A 19121-nucleotide genomic window follows, 5' to 3' on the forward strand; every position below is an offset into this window, starting at 1 on the left:
TTAATTTAAAGAGTGACGAGGGACGAGCCCCCTTATATACGAAATAAAAACATACGAATACAGAAGTTCGCTATGTAAGTTAATTCGTAAGTTACCTATATTTTTTACTTATGAAAACGTTCGTAAAAAATTTAAAGTTAATGCCTTTTTAAGTAATCAAAAAATTGGAGGGCAACTAGGCCTCCTCCCTCGCTCCTTTTTTCTCAAAATCTTCCGACTAAAACTATGGAAAAGCCATTTAGCCAAAAGAAATTATAATGTAAATTTCGTTTTAATGATTTATGTGCGGAGAGCCAAGACCTAAACATGCATTAATTAAAAAACGTCCAGAAATTAAACAAAAGAAAAACAAGTTTTTTTTTAATGAAAGTAAGGAGCGACATTAAAACTTAAAACGAACAGAAATTACTCCGTATATGAAAGGGGCTTTTCTTCCTCAACGCCACGCTCTTTACGCTAGAGTTTTTTACTCTTTTAAAAAGAAGAGTTAAGAGAAAGAGCTATCATTCGTCATGCTTTAGAAATATCATAATGGCCAAAACCCTTTTTCCATTGTGAAAAGGGATTTTTAAGATTTGAACTTTGAAAAACTTGCATGTTGCATAAAAAGATGAAATCTTACCTATTAAAAGTTGATTGGACTTCGAAGAATAGCTTCTAATGATATTTTCTCTATTATCGCTGCAATGACTACCAATAAGCTCCTTCCCAATCTCGGCAGCTTCGTAAATAGACCATTTCTCTTTACATGTCTCTTCTTTTTTTCTGTAGGGATCAGGGAGGATTTTCTCGTCCTTTACCTTATAATGAACTTGGATCCAAACCTTTTCTGATGGCTTTCCTATGAGCCAAGCTTCAGTGGAATAGCCTGGTGGATACCAATGACGAATAGGACGGATATATCCTTGAAGGTGACTGTGGAAAATAGAACTAAGAGCAAGCTATCTTTGAATTCTGTAGACATGTATCCGGATGCAAGCGCGTATTTAAAGGATTTACAACTTTGCTCAAAACATCATTGAATTATTTTAAAGGCATTTACCAAAATGTCTTTTTTGTGTCGTAACTTTAATATATTAATTGTATATCTACAAATGAATACCTATTGATTTTCTATGATATTGTGCTTTCTAAGAGCAAAAAGTCATCTAAGGCAACCAGCCCCCCTTCCATGTCCTTTTAACTACCTATCCTACCCTAAACCTCTAAGGAAACAAGAATAGAATTTTGCAATGGCCATTTTATAAGGTAGTCGAATTATGTAAATTACGGCCTTTTCCAGCTCTAATGTGATTTTTAGGCTTTGTTCCAACACCCTGGAATTTTTTTTTTTTGTCATTTATGAAGCCATGGATAACTTATAGCAAAAACAACAAACAAACAGTAGTTTTATGACATTATGTTTTTCGCTCTTTACGTCAAAGGGACTAAGTTACAACGTCAAGAAAATTTGTTTCCAGTTTTCTTTTACGTATATTGATGACTTACGTTTTCTAGAACAATGATTTTAGCAATTCTTAATCCTATCAGGGCCATTTCTATAGTTATATATATATATAGTCGTCAATTACTGAATATTAAAAATAATATATATATATATATATATATATATATATATATATATATATATATATATATATATATATATATATATATATATATATATATATATATATATATATATATATATATATTATTTTTCATGTTTGGTAAATGACGACTTATACTTACTTACGACACGACTGTCTGTTTATGGATTATTCCATAAACGTCAGCAATATATGTAAAAGAAAACTGGAACCAAATTCTGTTGATGTTGTATCTTTGTCCCTTTACCGCAAAGAGCCTAAAATATATCGGTCAACCCTGCCAGATGGGAGTTAAGCTATATATATATATATATATATATATATATATATATATATATATATATATATATATATATATATATATATATATATATATATATATATAGCTTAACTCTCATCAGTTTGACCAATTCGGGGATCCTTCGCTAATGGTATCTAAATAATATTTTCGGAATGCCTCCCTATTTGTTGCAGCCCTCAGCAGCACTGGGGTGGAGTGGTCAGAAAAGTTTTCTCACTAGCGCTTGGGAGGTCGTCCCCTTGGGTGATAGATTTTTATTCTTCCTTCAAAGACTATTTTGGGCAGTTGGGCTGCGGATATACGCTGAAAATGTCCTAAACATCGAAGCTGTTGCAGTTTCATGGTCTGCATGATGGTTTGAGGGTAATTCAAGAAGGACAGTAGTCGTTCGTTTGATACTCGCTCAAGGTAAGTGATGCCACTGAGCCCTCAGAGAGATTGATTTTGAGAATGCCGCCAGTCGGTTCTTATTATCGGCCTTATTATTCCATGTCTCTACTCCATATGTTACAAGTGGGATCACTAAGGCACGGAATAGTCGCATCTTGAATTTTAAGGGTAGGTATTTACTTTTCCAAATAGAGTGCAGTGACTTGAGGTACGTGGAGGCAAAGGTCAAGTATCGTTTGATGCCCTTTGAGGGTTTTTTTATGAATGTTAGCACACTTATTAGGTAAATAAACTGGTCGACTCCTTCAATTTACAAGCCTAGAATAGTGGCTTTGCTGAGGAGGGGGGGGGCGAGTCTCTGTATGCCGTGATACTGTCATCACCATAGTCTTGCTGGCGTCTAGCTTTATTCCAAAGAAAATAGCTGCTTTGTTGATAGTATTTCCGCTGGCTTGAAGTTCCACTCTTTTTCCATTCCAACAAAAAGTGTCTTTATCATATGCAAGAAGACCACAAAGGTATCCAAAGCCATTCCATGTTTTTAGCACACTATTTAGGAATAGACAGAAAAGGGTGGGTGAGAGGAGGCATCCTTGGAGAACACCTGTAGCGGTAGAAAAATCCTCAATAAGTCCTTCACCAATAAGTCTGTACCATGCTTCTTACCTTCAAATACATACTACTTTTTATATGGATAATATCTAAGGGATTTCCGTAGTGAGCCAGGATATGCCAGAGACCATCTCGCCACGATTAGGTTGAAGACTTCCTTGAAGTCGATGAACAGTTGGTAAAGTTGTTTACCAAATTCCGAATATCGTTCCATGGTTTGTTTGATGACAAATATTTGGTGTACAGTGGATCTATTCTAACTGAATCCAGCTTGATATTCAGGTATCACATATTTCTTATGAGGTCTAGGAGTATTTTCGTGAGGATGTTAGTGGGTTAGCAAGTTAGTGATATGGGTCTGTAGTTGTCGCAGTTGCTTTTGGATCCTTGTTTGTGCAAGAGGACCAGTACAGATATTGACCCAGAACTCGTGATAGTTGTTTATTTCCCACACAGCTGTTACTCTTCAATGGTAAGATCGATAACAAAGTCAGATTCTACTCTGAGCAATTCTGCTTGTATACTGTCTCTCCAAGGTACTTTGTTAGATTTGAGGGATTTCACAGCGTTTTCTACCTCTGGCATTAAGAGTGGTATGGGTGGTTCCACATTTATTTATGCTAGAAACTTCTGAAGGACTGCGGGATTTGGATTTACAGTGAGATTTAGCTTTTCCTGGAAACGGGCTTTCCAACGATTTTGGATTCCTGCGTAAGTGATGATTTTACGCCCATTTTTGAACAGATTCAGGGATTTCGATTATTATGTTTTTAAGTGCCCGGCGATTTTTTCTCGATTTGGTGTGTGAGTTGCTTTAACATATCCTTGCTGCCTCAAACTTGTTTGTTTCTGAGAATTTTTTTATCGTTTCTCATGTCAGCGATCTCCTGGGTAATTCATGGCTTGTCTCCGGAAGATTTACAGCCGAGAAGGAGTCCGACTGTATCACATATAGTCCTGCTACTTTGCAACACAAGCTGATCAATTATGGCTGTGATAAATAGGTAGGGTGTCTCTTGTGTGATCTTTGATAGTTTTTCTTTTAGCTGCTCTCTCTACTCTAGTTTCGTCATTTGGTGCTTCAGGGCGTCCACACGGAATCTCGGGACTTAGTGCTTCGATTTGACAACGACCTTTAACCTTAGACGAATTGAAGACATACGGAAGTTGCGATTACAGCCTAAGTATCTACCGGAGAGAGTCACTGTGTCTATGAACAAAGATGTCCACCGATCAGATACCAGTGTGTAATCAATAATGCTGGTAATCCTTCCATCAGGGGACCACCAAGCGACTTTCCTTTTTCGCCGGTGTTTGAACATTGTGTTTGTTACGAAGAGGTCACTGTCTCTACAAAAAATCCAATAAGTCTCCCTCTTCTGCTGTTGGTCTGTCCAATTCCAAATTTTCTCATTATATCCTCGTTTCTGCTGTTTTCATTTACCAATATGGCATTGAAGTCTCCAAGGACTATAAGGAAGTCTTTCTTTGGAATAGTGTCAAAAAGGCTCTGAAACTGAGAGTTAAAAATCTCCAGACTCCTCATCCCACCATGATGAATCAGGAGCATATACTTAAGCTAGGGAGAAGCTGCTGAACTTGCTTTTGAGTCGAATGATCATCAATCTTTCCGAGACAGACATCACTGATAATAAGAGTTTTTCTTACCGTTTTGGTGAGCAAAAAGCCGACTCCTTGCCTGTGTGTTCCATCTTACCTGCCAGATGATAGGAGTGTTGCGTACCCTATCTGTTCTTCCCTGTTACCTGTTAGATGTGTCTCTTAAAGACCAATCATATCCCAATTGTATCAGCTTGCTTTGTGGAGGATCATGTGTTTATTTCCTGGTTTGGCAAAGTGTCCAAAGGTTTAATGTTCTGATTATGGTTGCAAGTCGGTTGTAAGACAGATTGTTCAAATTTTGTCCAAATGGGTTTCCAGTGTTGTTCGCTGTCAGTACATCGGGTGCCCTGAATTTCGTAACTTGTCCATCGGTTTCCCCTAGCGCATTAACTTGCTCTTCGGTTTCCCCGGATGCGGTAGCCCTAGTCCATGATCTCATTAAATGCCCAATAGAAATTTTTAAAGAGGAAAAGTTTCTTGGCTCACTGTCAAAGCAAAGGCAAGCGAACCTTCTTCGCTTCTAGCAGGGATTGTTGACACCCTCATTTGTGTCTTCTGCCCTTTCGCAGTTGTCCTCCCATGATGCTATTCTGCAGTACCATGCAATTTCTTCTATTGCTGGAGGAAGTTTTTCAGCTGACGGGACATGCCAAACACTGGTGGGCCCAGCTCAGTCTGGATCAGATGGGTCTTCGTCCTCCTCCGCCTCTAATTATGGTTCCCATGTGAAGGTGCCCCGTTTTCAATCTATGAACCCCCAGGGGTAAGGTCCTCCCCTTGGCCTGCGCCTCATATCAATTGATATATATATATATATATATATATATATATATATATATATATATATATATATATATATATATATATATATATATATATATGTCTGTGTGTATGTGTGCGTGAGTGTGTGTCTGTGCGTGTGTGTGTTTGTTTGTGTATGCTTTATGGCTTATCTTATCTACTTTGTTCTTTTTCTGAAAACTGTAATTGGTAACTAGCATCCTCAGTTTTCGATATCTTAAGGATTCCTAGGCATCAGAACTATCCCCAACTTTAGATAAAAGAAGACAAGACCGGGGACTACAGAACTGGCTGTAGTTTTACCGTTTGCTACTAACTTTCTATAGTTAATTTCGAGCTTAATACATTTTTACACATTGGATATGACGTATCCAGTCGATAACGATAATGAACGATTTTAAACAGCGACCTGTGTCAATAATATCCCAAATTGTAGATTCAAATTATAAAGTGGTTTGTGTTTTGAACCTTTTTTAGCTTTAAATAAACCAAAAAATAGAAAAAATGGTGATAAAATAGTTGGGTAGTCTTGATTTATGTTACACCTATTTAAGGACCCTTTAAACACTGTACCCTTTAGTGTCAATATAAAAACCACATGACCATCATTATCAGGAAGTTTTAATAGTTCTTGCGTCATTACCGACCCAAACTGTTAGCGTTAATCTTTAAATAATATCTTGGACATTTGAGATTAAAAGCATTTTCTTTGTTAACATTGTTATTTCATTGACTCAAAATTGCAAAAGAACATGCCAACAAAGTGGCAATCAATAGCTAGAATAAAATAATAATCTAATAGCTTAAATGTCATGCTTTATCAATGGAAATCAATAAATATACAAAATTTCAGCTCAATCGGATGGCTGGAAGATGTTGAGATAGTATTACTAAAATTTGTCGAAGATCCAAAACTGACCAAATTTTATATAATGTTAACTAACATTACACATAACAAAAATTGTATAGAGTTTTATAATTATTTGGACATCAAAACAATATCTAAATAAAGGACGAGATTCTATACAAACTGAACATTTACCTTATTCGATACTTACTTTTCGCTCTTAATAGTTTTTCCTAGCCTCGTTTCATCTATTTTCGATAGGAGCTGGTGAACAGTAATGTGAAAGCCTTTGTGCATTCTTCCATCTTGAGAGGCATAAAATTCTATTACAATTTCATTTCCACGAGAAACAACCTGGAAAATCGAAAGTTTGGAAAACATTTAGAAGGCGATGGAATCGTAATTTTCCGAATCACAAATCTTCTTGACAGGAAACGTCCAAATTTTCCAAGACAAATAATTCGTTTAAGTTCGTGCGTCCTGTGACAATTGCCTTATTTTTAAGTAAATAAAACTAGGAGTATAGAAAATTTTAGATAAATGAGTCTTAAGAGATAACAGAATAACACCGTAATAATTGTCATATTGAAATTTTTAGGTCTTAATAATCTTGGCAAAAAGAACAATGTATGAAATTGAACTCCATAAATCCGCTCGTGAAATTTACTTGGTATTTGACTTTTGTTTTCAGCCAACTAGTTAGACTGTCCTATTAAAAAGGAATATACGGTCTAGAAATTGGTAACAACAATAGTTATCCGCCAATCACGAGTTTTTAGCTCTTTCAGCAAGGGTGATGTTCTACAACGGATATCTACTACTACTACTATTACTACTACTAATAGCTCACTGCAGCACAAAGCCGGCTGAGGCCAACACAGCTACGCACGCTCCTCCTCCAACCTAATATATTTAAAGCCTCCCTCCTTACACCCTCCCAGGAAGTTCGCATTTCCTTTAAATCTTTAATTATGACATCCTCCCAACCCAAACAAGGACGACCCACTTTCCGTGTAGCCCCAGACAGTTGGCCAAAAAGGACAATCTTCGGTAATCTGTCATCCTTCATCCGTAGAACGTGGCCTAGCCATCTCAACCTTTCATTCACTATAGCCCCAGAAAGCGGGATTGAACCACACTTTTCATACAACCTACTGTTTGAAATACGGTCAGTCAGCTGGGTACCCAGAACAATCCTTAGGCAATTTCTCTGGAAAACATCTAGTAAATTTTCATCTGCTTTTCGGAGTGCCCATGCTTCAGAGCCATATTTGACCACTGTCATCACTGTAGCTTCCAATATTCTAATCTTGGTTTGTAGACTTATCTTTCTATTCTTCCAAACTTTTTTTTAACTGTGAAAAAACACCCTGAGCCTTAGCTATTCTACTTTTAACATCTTCACTGCTCCCACCATCTTTACTAATAATACTATCAAGGTAACTGAAGCTCCCAACCTGATCAATCTTTTCGTTACTTAATGTCACCTGTTCATCTTCACTTATTCCTAGTCTTAGTGACTTAGTCTTCTTAACATTAATTTTCAAGCCTATTTTAGCACCCTGAACTCGTAAAACCTCTAAAAATTCATTCATTTTGCTCACACTTTCATCTAATATGCTTAAATCATCAGCATAATCTAAGTCCAGGAGCGTTCTTCCTCCCCATTTGATTCCATGGTCTCCAATTGCCTTTCCTGTGCTCTTTAAGACGAAGTCCATCAAAATGATCCATATAAAGGGGGATAAAACACAACCCTGCTTAACTCCTGATTTAATACAAAACCAGTTGCTAACCTCATTTCCTACCTTAACCACAGCAGTATTATTCTCTTACATAGCGCAAGTCACTTTAATGTATTTTTCTGGTATACCATATAACGATAAGACCTTTGTTAAAGCTCTTCTATCAACAGAATCGAAAGCTTGCTCATAATCGATAAAACTGAGGACCAAAGGTGTTTGACAACGAAGGGACTTCTCAATTATTAACCTAAGAGTGAAAAGATGGTCGACACATCCTCTGCCTTTTCTAAAACCGCATTGTCCTTCCCTTATAACTTTGTCTACAGTATGTCTCAGTCTAAAAAGTATCATATTACTCAGTAATTTGCTACCTACAGAGACCAGACTAATGCCTCGATAATTACGGCACTCACTCTTGTCACCTTTCTTATACAGTGGTTTAATTAAGATTTTCCTAAAATCATTGGGTACTTCCCCTTTTTCAAAAATCATGTTTATAATCTTCAGTAGCTTATTCCTAACCTCAGAGCCACCATATTTAAGAAACTCATTAATCATACTATCAGCACAGGGAGCCTTATTATTTTTTAATCCTTTTAGTACTGTCGCTAATTCTTCCTCACTAAACAAATCTTCCTTCACATCCAAGGTATCACAAATCTTTTCATTTTCATCTATATCTTTTCCTGCAACTGTATCTCGGTTTAGCACATTCTCAAAATGTTCCACCCATCTTTCTTTAACTTTTTCCTTATTACTAATTGTGGCCCCATTTCTATCTTTAATTGGGACTAGTCCGGATTGGCTACTCCCTTTTAATTTATTAACATGCCAGTATAATATTTTACTATTATGCCGTCTAGTCGCATCTTCCAGATCCTCAGCAATTTTATCCATCGCCTCCACTTCATATCTCCTTAGTTCATATTTTAATGCTTTCTCCAATTTCTTTACATTCCTTTTGTTTTCATAAGACCTATCACTCAGATAATTCTTATACAAACCCCTTCTACTCTCTATTAAACATAAAGCTTTTTCACTAATATTCCTAGTTGCAGTCTTTCCCTAGGACACCATCAGCAACTTCACAAATTGTTTTTTTCTGAAATTATTCCATCCATCTTCCACATTGTCAAATTTTAAACTCTCAATTTTAGTACTCAACTGTTCCTGGAATTTTTTTTCTCAAATTTTCATCCTGAAGTCTACCAACATCATAACTTTCCGGAAGGGAGTTACCCTTCCGAAATTTCAGCTTTAAATTAACCTTAGACACTACTAGATGGTGATCTTTACTTTTAAAATCAATAACGGCACTCCTATACACCCTAGTATCTTCTATTGAACCTGCTAGTCTTCTGTTTACAATAACATAATCAATAAGGTTTGCTGTCTTACCATCACGTGAATACCATGTCAACTTATGGGCCATTTTGTGACCAAACACCGTATTGGTTATAATTAGGTTGTTATACCTACAAAATTGCAAAAGCCTATAGTCATTACTGTTTTCTTTTCCTATACCAAATTTAACTAGGCTAGGATACCATCTATCCCTATTTCTACCAACCTGGGCATTAAAATCTCCTAGCAAAAACACCCTATTTCTACCTGGTACCCTGTCTATTTGCTCCTGTAACTGTAAGTAAAATTCATCTTAGTCACTAGTATCCCCATCAGTTGGTTCAATGGGGGCATATACTACTATAACTGATACCCTAAACTTTTTAGTCATAAAATGAGCAATTAGTATTCTCTTATTAATACCTTCCCAGCCTAAACAAGACTTAGCAGCTTCCTTATTCATCATGAGCCCCACTCCCTGTCTATGTACCCCATCCTTCCTGCCTGAGTAAACAAATTCTATGTCACCTAATTTCATGCTTCCTACCCCTGGGATATGAGTTTCTGAAACTCCTAATAAATCCAGTTCAAACCGTCTGAATTCGTCAGTCAAAACGTCGATGCGATAGTCACTTTTTAACGTCGTAACATTCCAAGTTCCAATTTTCATGTTCTTTAAATCTTTGAAATTATTTTGGCCTCAGGAAAAGCAGTGATCCCGGATACCAGTTCAGGATGGGGACCAACATATCTTCTCATGTCTACACCGAAGCGCTTAAGCCGGCTTTGAACAGGACAGCAAGAAGTCCCTGGGACCTCCAGTAAGTTGGAGGCTTTGTGCAATCCTGGGCCCATCTTGGTCACAACATAGTTTTCAGAACTTGGCGATGTTCTTCTATCAACAAGAGTCGAAATCCTGCACAGACAGTCCCAAGCCTATTACCTCCGACTCATTATATATTCATGCCTACAAATATTATGCTACTACGGGGAGGCAGTCCATAGTAGAAAAATTAGCTAGGAAGAGGTTTTTCAGCCCTAAAACGCCCATCAAAACAAACCAAGCCCAGAAAAATACCCAATAATCAGAATCCCGTACGAGTGCTGTGTTGTTTACTAGGCTATAATTTCCTCGAGGGGCGCCACTCCTCAAGTGGGAAAAATTGACCGCAAGTTTCCCAGTCTTGCAGGTACCCCGAAAGGGTCGAGGCAGCCCTTTACAGAGGCTGTTGTCCATAAATCTGGGTCTTACGCCCTGCCGCAGTTGTCCTCCTATAGAGGATCCTCCCACGATGGTGTTCTGCTTCACTATGCAATTTAACCCATTACTGGGAGAAGGTTTGTAACTCATCTGACTCATCTACCAAAACCTAGCATGATTATCTAATAATTAACTAACTAATGCAACTAATAAATAGTTGCAGTAAATTGCAACTTTACTTTTATTTAGACTATAAAGTAAAGGACAAAAATAACATATACAAGCTCTGTTGTCCTTTGCTAAAACCTAGCATGCAAACTAATAATTAACTAACTATTGCAAATAATTAATAATTGTAATAAAGTACAACTTTCCTTTTAATTTATACCCTAAAATAAAGAAAACACAAAAAAGCTCTATTGTCCTCTACCAAAACCTAGCATGTTAACTAATAAATAGCCCATTTGGCCTGATTGCAACACCTCACAAGCCACACCTTATAGAAAACACCTTTGAGAATTTAAATTAAGAAGGAAACTTATTAGAAACCCTGCTACTACTGCAAAAGTAGACTTAAGCAGCCAATTTAGCCTGTTTGAAACATCTCACAAGCCAAAACCCTATAGAAAACACCTTTGAGAATTTAAATGAATAAGAAAACTTATTAGAAACCCTGCTAGTACTGCAAAAGTAGACCTAAGTAGCCAATTTAGCCTGTTTGAAACATCTCACAAGCCAAAACCCTATAGAAAACACCTTTGAGAATTTAAATGAATAAGAAAACTTATTAGAAACTCTGCTAATACTGCAAAAGTAGACCTAAGTAGCCAATTTAGTCTGTTTGAAACAACTCACAAGAAGTAATATATTTTGTGTGAACTAAGATGAAGTAGGCCAATAAGAGTGATTTGGAATGAATATTTCAAGTATCGTATTTGTGTATCTAGTATGATACTATTAGACAGCAGGGAGGGTTTTTCAGGGTCAAAATGGACCATGGAGAAAACTGAAGTGCATTATGGGTAGGACTTCGAATCGAATCGAATTATGTTGATAAGGTGCGCATCTATTCACTAACCATGATGATTATTTTGTTTGATGCCAAGGCCTTACAGTCATTTGTAGTTTATATCAGCTCATATCATACTGTCTTGTGTTAAGCCACTTCATTCGTAAGGGATAGTACTTCGCTTCTCATCACTAAGCTACATGCTTAGAACTATGGTTAAATAATAATAAAAAAAACAGTTATGGCATAAAAAGGTTAGGAATAGGGAACCTTTAGAATGGATGTCTCTTTCTGCTACAGAATAGAAAACAAAGATTGGCAAAAACTGTCTTCCACAAAGCCATATACTCTTAGCAGAAATTAGAACAAATTCTTATGTGGCTTGTGGTGATTTAATTAACCCTAAAACAATTTAAAAACAGTTTTCACTTAAAAGAATGTTTTTCTTCTAAGAACATTTTAATGCCTCTTAAATTTGATAAACCTATATATATATATATATATATATATATATATATATATATATATATATATATATATATATATATATATATATATATATATATATATATATATACATATATACATACAAGAGAGAATACACCTTTAATTCTCAAAATACAATACTGTAGCTAGTTTATAAGTTCTACTTATAAGTTTATAAGTAGGACACAGGTCCTACTTACAGCTAGTAAGTAGACATTCTAGTCTAACACACCCTAAGCTAATACAACCAATTAATCTTTCAAATTTTGATTGTCTTTTTTATTCTTTTGAAAAATTTCCATTGAGAAAGTGAAATAATTTAGACAGACGCACACAGCTTTATTTTTGAAAGAACTCAGCATTTTTGGAAGAGGTCAAAAATAGATATAAAACTAAAAAACGAGTGTTATGAAAAACATACGACATTATACACAAAATTACAATTTTCTCTAGGCCTGGAGGAAGTGAGGGTCAAATGGTTCCCACTCTACATAGGTACATATCATTGTGGAGATTTATTCGTTTCGTACAAATTTATAAAACATAATGTAGCACCTACGAAGAAAGCTCAAAGGGGTTTGTTGGCAGCAACAGCAGGTGACAGTCTTCTCTGTTCCACTAAATGCCACAATATGAGGAGCATTTTAAAAATGATTGATATTCCTGTCAACAAGGTAATGGCAACTGTTTTCTACGCTGTAAAGGAGTTGTAATTGTGGTCTTCTTATGAGGTCGAAGAACTTTCACACGAGTATATAATGTAAAACTTGTGAGTAATTGTGAGCAAAATTAGCTAAAAAGGGATCAGGGGAGCTCCATCATGGAATCCTATTTTGTCACTCCTTAGCACATTCTTCACAAGCTAAAAAAAAAAAGAAGTTTTGGGAGAATATCAGTGGGAATTGCTGCCAAAATAAAAAGGGATCAGGGGAGCTCCATCATGGAATCCTATTTTGTCACTCCTTAAAACATTATTCGCAAGCTAAAAAAAAGAACGGTTGGGAGAATATCGGTGGGAATTGCTGCCAAATTCGCCATATATCCTAGGCCTCGTCCAATTTGACATTTCTTATACCCAAGATTTTTCGCTTGAGAAATAGCACCAGCGGTAGAGTTTTAGTGCCATATGGCACATGAAGATGGTGAAATTTATCAAAATCACGTTTATATGAGCCATATCTTTTGAATAAGCCATTAAAAATCTCTCTATTATATTCTGGTAACCCGCTAGTCCTGGTAAAAAAAAAACACATCCGTGCTACCCATGCAAAAAATTTATTTTCCTTGTTGTTCATAAAGGAAGACTATATTTCACCTATATAAAATTTTTGACAATGCTGGTTCCAACGGTGCACTTTTCATGTCTACCTTACGCCATTCAAATGATTCCAGGCTCTTTTGTAAATCAGCATACATTTGTTTTCGCAATGGCGAGTGTAAACCTCCAGTTAAGGTTTTTTGTCCATAAATGTTACAATTGTACCGTTTTATACTTCCAAGCCTTTCCACTTGAGAAATGGCACAAAACGTGCCTTTTTAATACCATATGAAACTTACAGATGTCAAAACTTGTTGTTCAAAGTGGAGGACTGTAATTCTCCTGTACAAGGTTTTTGGCCATGCTGATTTCAGTAGGCTATTACAGTTTTAATTTCAATCTGGTACTATTTTCGAGGGGTTTCAGGCTTTTTGTGATCACCACAGATTTGTTTACGCAATGAAATTTTACTTTTAAGATTAACCGAAATAATAGTTACTATTCCTGAGTCAGTGTAAGATGGTAACTTTTTCTCTTTAGGCAGTTTTTTTTTCAAAACTTGCTTATTCAACTTTTGGTTACTATGGGCTGTGGTTCACACTTTAAAAGACTGCAGCTACTGCCACAACCATGAACTGTAAGAAAAATGTACTATGTGTATGGACGATGAAGCAGCGAAAGCAGTCTTAATTCCTACTATTGATTCAATTCCATTTTTTTTCCAATTGCAATTCCATTTTTTTTCTTCTTTTTAATAAAGACACATGGGAACCAATGTTTAATTTACGGAAAATTAATTTGGTATCAAATATTCCAGGAGGGGTTGAAATGGTTGATAATTTGTGCGTTAAATACAAAGTCAAGTTGACCTGCTGGCAGAGTTGTGATCGTGCGGAAACTGTAAACCAACGGTCTTCAGGGTTGGGGTTTTTCGTCCTGGTGTTGCCAATTATTTTGTTTAGAACAGGGCTCTGCGGGGTAACTCTGTAAGCTTAACCAAGGTCGACCCAGTTCTATCTTCTTGGCCAAAGGGCCGTAAAATGGATATCAATACGACTGGTTTGGGTTTTAGAGTCTAGTATTTTCTTATTTTTACCACACAATTCAAAGTCCCTGTGTCAGAATAGTAAGGTTTATCAATGTCTATCTCAAATACAAATGCAAGAAATGTATGCCATTACATCCCGTAGAAGTGTCGAGGAGCAATTGACCTTATTTCTCAACAGAATAGCTGTACCTAATCTCAGAAATGATAATATTGTATTCACAACAACATTTTAATATGTATGTTAGGTTGTTTTACCAGAAATAAAATCCCCAAATTTAGCTTCTTAACAAGCTTTTTTTATATTCTCTTTTTAGGGGGGGGATGAAGCTTACCATTGCTGACTTTTATATGTTCTCCATTTCCTTTTACCCAAAATTTGATGATCATTCATTTTCAACAAAATCTCAATCTCAAGACAAATTAAGTTGAAATTACTATACTAAGCTTATTTGTTATGGCACTGTTTGCAAGGTTGTAGTCATTTGGAGGGATGGTAGGCCATATTTTTCTCTAGTGCTTCACCCTCTTGGTGGACATTTCCCTGTTACAGGTTCATAATCTAGACTCAGATTAAACACATCTTATTGGAATCGCTAAATAATTACCTTTGGAATTGAGCCTTTCCCACAAAACCTAACAATTTCTTCGGTAAAATCATGCCTTCCTTCAAACACAGATATTCTGTCATTCCGGCACTGCGTCTGCTGTACATTTCTATCACACTTTTTGCAATTTTCTTCCATTGTACCAACATCATACTCATCTAGAATGTTACCACCTATCATAATCTGACTTCCTTGGTTGAATGATATATAGTAGCGACAGACAATTGCACGTATGTAGCTACCAGGAAAGCCCGGAGAAGTAATTGTACACCCAGTTTTACTGCAAGATTGAATAAGTTTATCACAGTCTACATATTCTGGAATGGTGGGATTCATGGAATGTGTCAGTCCTGGAAAACGATCTTCAGCTATGAGTTTTGGAAGAACAGATGTTCGAATTCGGACTTGGTTTTCCTTTTTTGGATAGTCAGAATAGTAAAAAAGGTATATTGAATCAGCAAATCTTAGTAAAGTGTTCGATTTAGTTTTTCCACAGAACCGACCAATTTCTCTGGTTGATTTAAGTACTCTCAGTTCATCGGTGGTTTCTTCTATAATCTGAAAAAAAAAACTTTAATCAATCCTTATTTATATAAGCCTTTACTGTCCACTGAGCTTGTTTTTACCTTTTGTAAACTGTGTTTTTCTTTTTATATAATTACAATGTAGTAGAATAAACATTATCTGCTGAAAAATTATTGGTAATTACTTATGATGTCTTAAATATTTATGCTTCCCATTAATTTATTTTGTTTTTTTTTCTCCTTTGTTATCTTCATTAATTCTTAAGAAAAAAAATCACAATGTCAGAACGCAGCTTATTTTCGTTTAAATACCATCCTTTGAATAATTAAACAAAGCCTTTTATTCTTAAAGCTACGGAGCTAAACTTACCACCTTAAGAAACAAGAATATAACGTTTTTCTGTTAATACATTTGTTACAGTAAGTAAAATTACTAGCGGTAATGTGGATTAAGATTTAACAAAAAAAAAAAAAAAAATACTAACAGCATTACTGTTAAATTGGGCGTCACTACATGGATTTATATAAAAAAAAGTTTTTTCAACTGAAAGGAAGGAGCGAGATTAAAACTTAAAACGTACATAAATTATTACGCATATGAACGATTTCACCACCTCGTCAATGCCTCGCTCTTTGCGCTAAAATTTGAATTTTGTTCTAATTCTTTAAGAATGACCAATGAATCACAAAGGCCATTCTATTACAATAAATTTGAAAGTACTAAAAAATCTTCAGTGTAAAGAACGAGGTATTGACCCCTCAATAATTTCTGTTCGTTTTAAGTTTTAATGTTACTCCTAACTTTTAAGTGGAAAAACTTTTTTTTTTATTTGATTTTTGGTAGTTTTTTAAATAATACTGGAAGATCCGGCGCCCCTTTCATGGGAAAATTATCTTGCCCAATACAAATTCCTCCATTGAAAGATCTTCCCATGTAAACCCCCTCTCACCCTCCCCCACTCCTCTTTAAAAAATCCCCTGAAAACGTCTGTAAACATCCAAATAACGAATACTATATTTAAACAATGGGCAAAGTTCATAGCTTGCAGCCTTCCCCCGGAAACTCTGGGGGATTAAGTCATCCTCAAAGACATAGTAATTAGATTTTTCGACTATGATGAACATAATTTTGATCGGATGATTTTGGGAAAAAGAGGCGGGGGAGAGAAACAGGGTGCCCTAAAATGTTTTTGGTCGCTAAAAGGGGCCATTAGAATTTTTTATTTTTGGTCAAATGAACCATCTCACGATATTCTAGTACCGCCGGATAGATACGATTACCCGTGAGGAAAAAAAAAACAAATAAATACGTATCCGCGATCTATCTTCTGACCAAAAATACAAAATTCTTTATTTTTGCAGATATGAGCTTGAAACCACTACAGTAGAATTCTCTGATACGCTGAATCTGCTGGTGTTATTTTCATTAAGATTTTTCAACTTTTAGGGTGATTTCCCCCCTTTTTGAAAATCAAATAAAATTTCCGAGGCTCGTAGCCTATAATAAGCAAGACTAAACTTTTTAGAGTATTTAGAGTTTCACTTACTCTTGAGTCGGGTCACAAATTACCTACACTTCATTACCACAAACTGTTTGAAAAATATGTAAATAAAGTCAACTTCTTATACACGAGCATTGCTTAGTTGAGGCAATAATTGCAACGCTAATTTCTCTCTTTCATTATACGTAGATTGTTAAAAAAAGAGCATTAAAGTAGATCCTATGGATAGAAGGGGTTATATCATACCTCACCCAGTCCCTATGCTTTGTTGTATTACCTTCAATATTAAAGCTAAAGTGTGTCAGTCTTAACCTTTCCAAACAGTTCGTGGCAACGAAAGTAACGAGCGACTCAGGCAAAGAGTAACCGAAACTCTGAAAAGAATGAACTTTGATAACGATTAATATATCACAGAATTATTTTTTTTATAGTAACTCCAAATATCTAAAATAAGTTAAGTTTAATATTACCCATCAAGAGCTAGGAGCCTGAGAAAACTTGCCAGGTTTTTAAAAAAGGAGGAAACACCCCACCCCACCCCCCACCCCCCCCCCCCCCAAAAAAAACAAAGCAATTCAAATCAAAATTTAACCATTAGATTCCCTATGTCAAAGAACCTAACTGTAGACGCTCCAAGCTCCTATATACAAAATGTGAAACTTTTACATTTTTTCCCTGAAGAAATATCACCAGAAATTACAATTCAAGAATAAATGAAACCCAAAACCAACAGAAATTAAAAAAAGATAAACTATATCAAACATACAGATAACTGATACTGATATACATGAATAAATAAATCTTTAAAGAGTTAAAATTAAATTGAATGTCCAAACCAAACCTAAAATGGACAAAAATTACTTCAAGGAGATGTTCCCCCTTTTGTTGCCGTTAACATTCTAAAGCCTATTACGCCATTTGTGTTTTATTGAATTTTTTTTTATAACGGCATCCTTGGTTTTTAAGACTTTGACGATAAACAAAAAACAGAACATTGTAAAATAATCAAGATGACTGGAGAAAACTAATGAAAATGACCCGAATATTTAGTACATAATGATACTGATCCCTGGAAACTCATCAATTCAAGAATTTTTTGTTTTTCTTTTCTTTTTTCGTTTAAAAAAATTGTGAATGAAAAACAATTTATAATATAATTTGTTTTTAGCAAAGCGCAATTGACGCGATAAGCTTTGACTTGAATATTCAATTTAGTTTATACTCTTTTTCAGATTTATCTATTCATCTATAAATATACAAATTGCATGATTTATATTCCTTGACTTAAGGACTATGGGGGCATGACATCCTCGGAGGCATAGCTAATAGACGTTGTGACTATTTTGAACAAAATCGCCATTCAAGATTTCTTGAAAATTAAAAGATTCCTTAAATAAATCTTAAAAAGAGTATACCTTAAATTCATTAAATTCAAATCATATTATTGGCGCACCTATCTGAAGGAATTGTATGCTCTTGATTAAACAAGGTCTAAATTCAAGGCAGATGTTTTGGTGTTTTCCTCTTGGAAGTCTGTCCTCAATCAAGCCTGTCTTGGACGAAAGGATCTCAAAATTGTTCATCATCGCACCAACAAATTCATGTTGCCGGGCATCAACCAAGTTTGGCTCGTTAGCGTCCTAACGGTGACGTCTAATAGTGACGAGAGGGGGGATATGTTGAAATCAGAACATGAATGTCCTGGTGAAACAGAACAGTGGTCGGATTTTAGAAAAATTTAATTTAAAGTAAGGGATAATACTCTCGCTGTTTCTTTTCAGAATCTGTACCTGATTTAGTTTCCTTGTAGGGAGGAGTTTCCCAAACTTTGGTCATCTACCAGATGAGATGGCTAAATTTTAGCACACTCTGGCAAGAAGTAGCCACATGTCTTTTCTTTGGTCTTCTCTTTCCCTCGGGCAGTCCTACTATTGTGAGGGAGAAGGGTTTTTAAAATTATGTTATAAGAATTAGTACCAAAAATTTTTTCGAAGAATTAAAAACTAGAGTGGTCGGGCTTAGCGGCTAAATTTTTGTGTGTGTGTGTGTGTGTTTTTCTCTGCTCCTATAGAATATTAAATAAAAAAAACAAGTTTTTTAACTGAAAGTAAGGAGCGACATTAAAACTTAAAATGAACAGAAATTACTCCGTATATGAAAGGGGCCGTTCCCTCCTCAACGCCCCGCTCTTTACGCTAAAGTTTTTTACTGTTTTAAAAAGTAGAGTTGAGAGAAA

General features: G+C 35.6%; 1 protein-coding gene across 2 annotated transcripts in view; it reads right to left on the bottom strand.

The window, feature by feature from the left end:
- Positions 1 to 19121, bottom strand: part of LOC136026014 (uncharacterized) — a 117523-nt gene that overhangs the window by 49141 nt on the left and 49261 nt on the right. For both annotated transcript variants that reach the window (XM_065702164.1, XM_065702163.1), the window contains 3 exons: positions 14860 to 15417; positions 6375 to 6517; positions 623 to 915 (listed from right to left, as the gene is read on the bottom strand). In XM_065702164.1, the coding sequence (XP_065558236.1) occupies positions 623 to 915; positions 6375 to 6517; positions 14860 to 15417 (994 nt within the window). The remainder of the gene's footprint in view (positions 1 to 622; positions 916 to 6374; positions 6518 to 14859; positions 15418 to 19121) is intronic.

The sequence above is a fragment of the Artemia franciscana genome, chromosome 4 (genome assembly GCF_032884065.1).
Source record: "Artemia franciscana chromosome 4, ASM3288406v1, whole genome shotgun sequence".
Lineage (NCBI taxonomy): Eukaryota > Metazoa > Arthropoda > Branchiopoda > Anostraca > Artemiidae > Artemia > Artemia franciscana.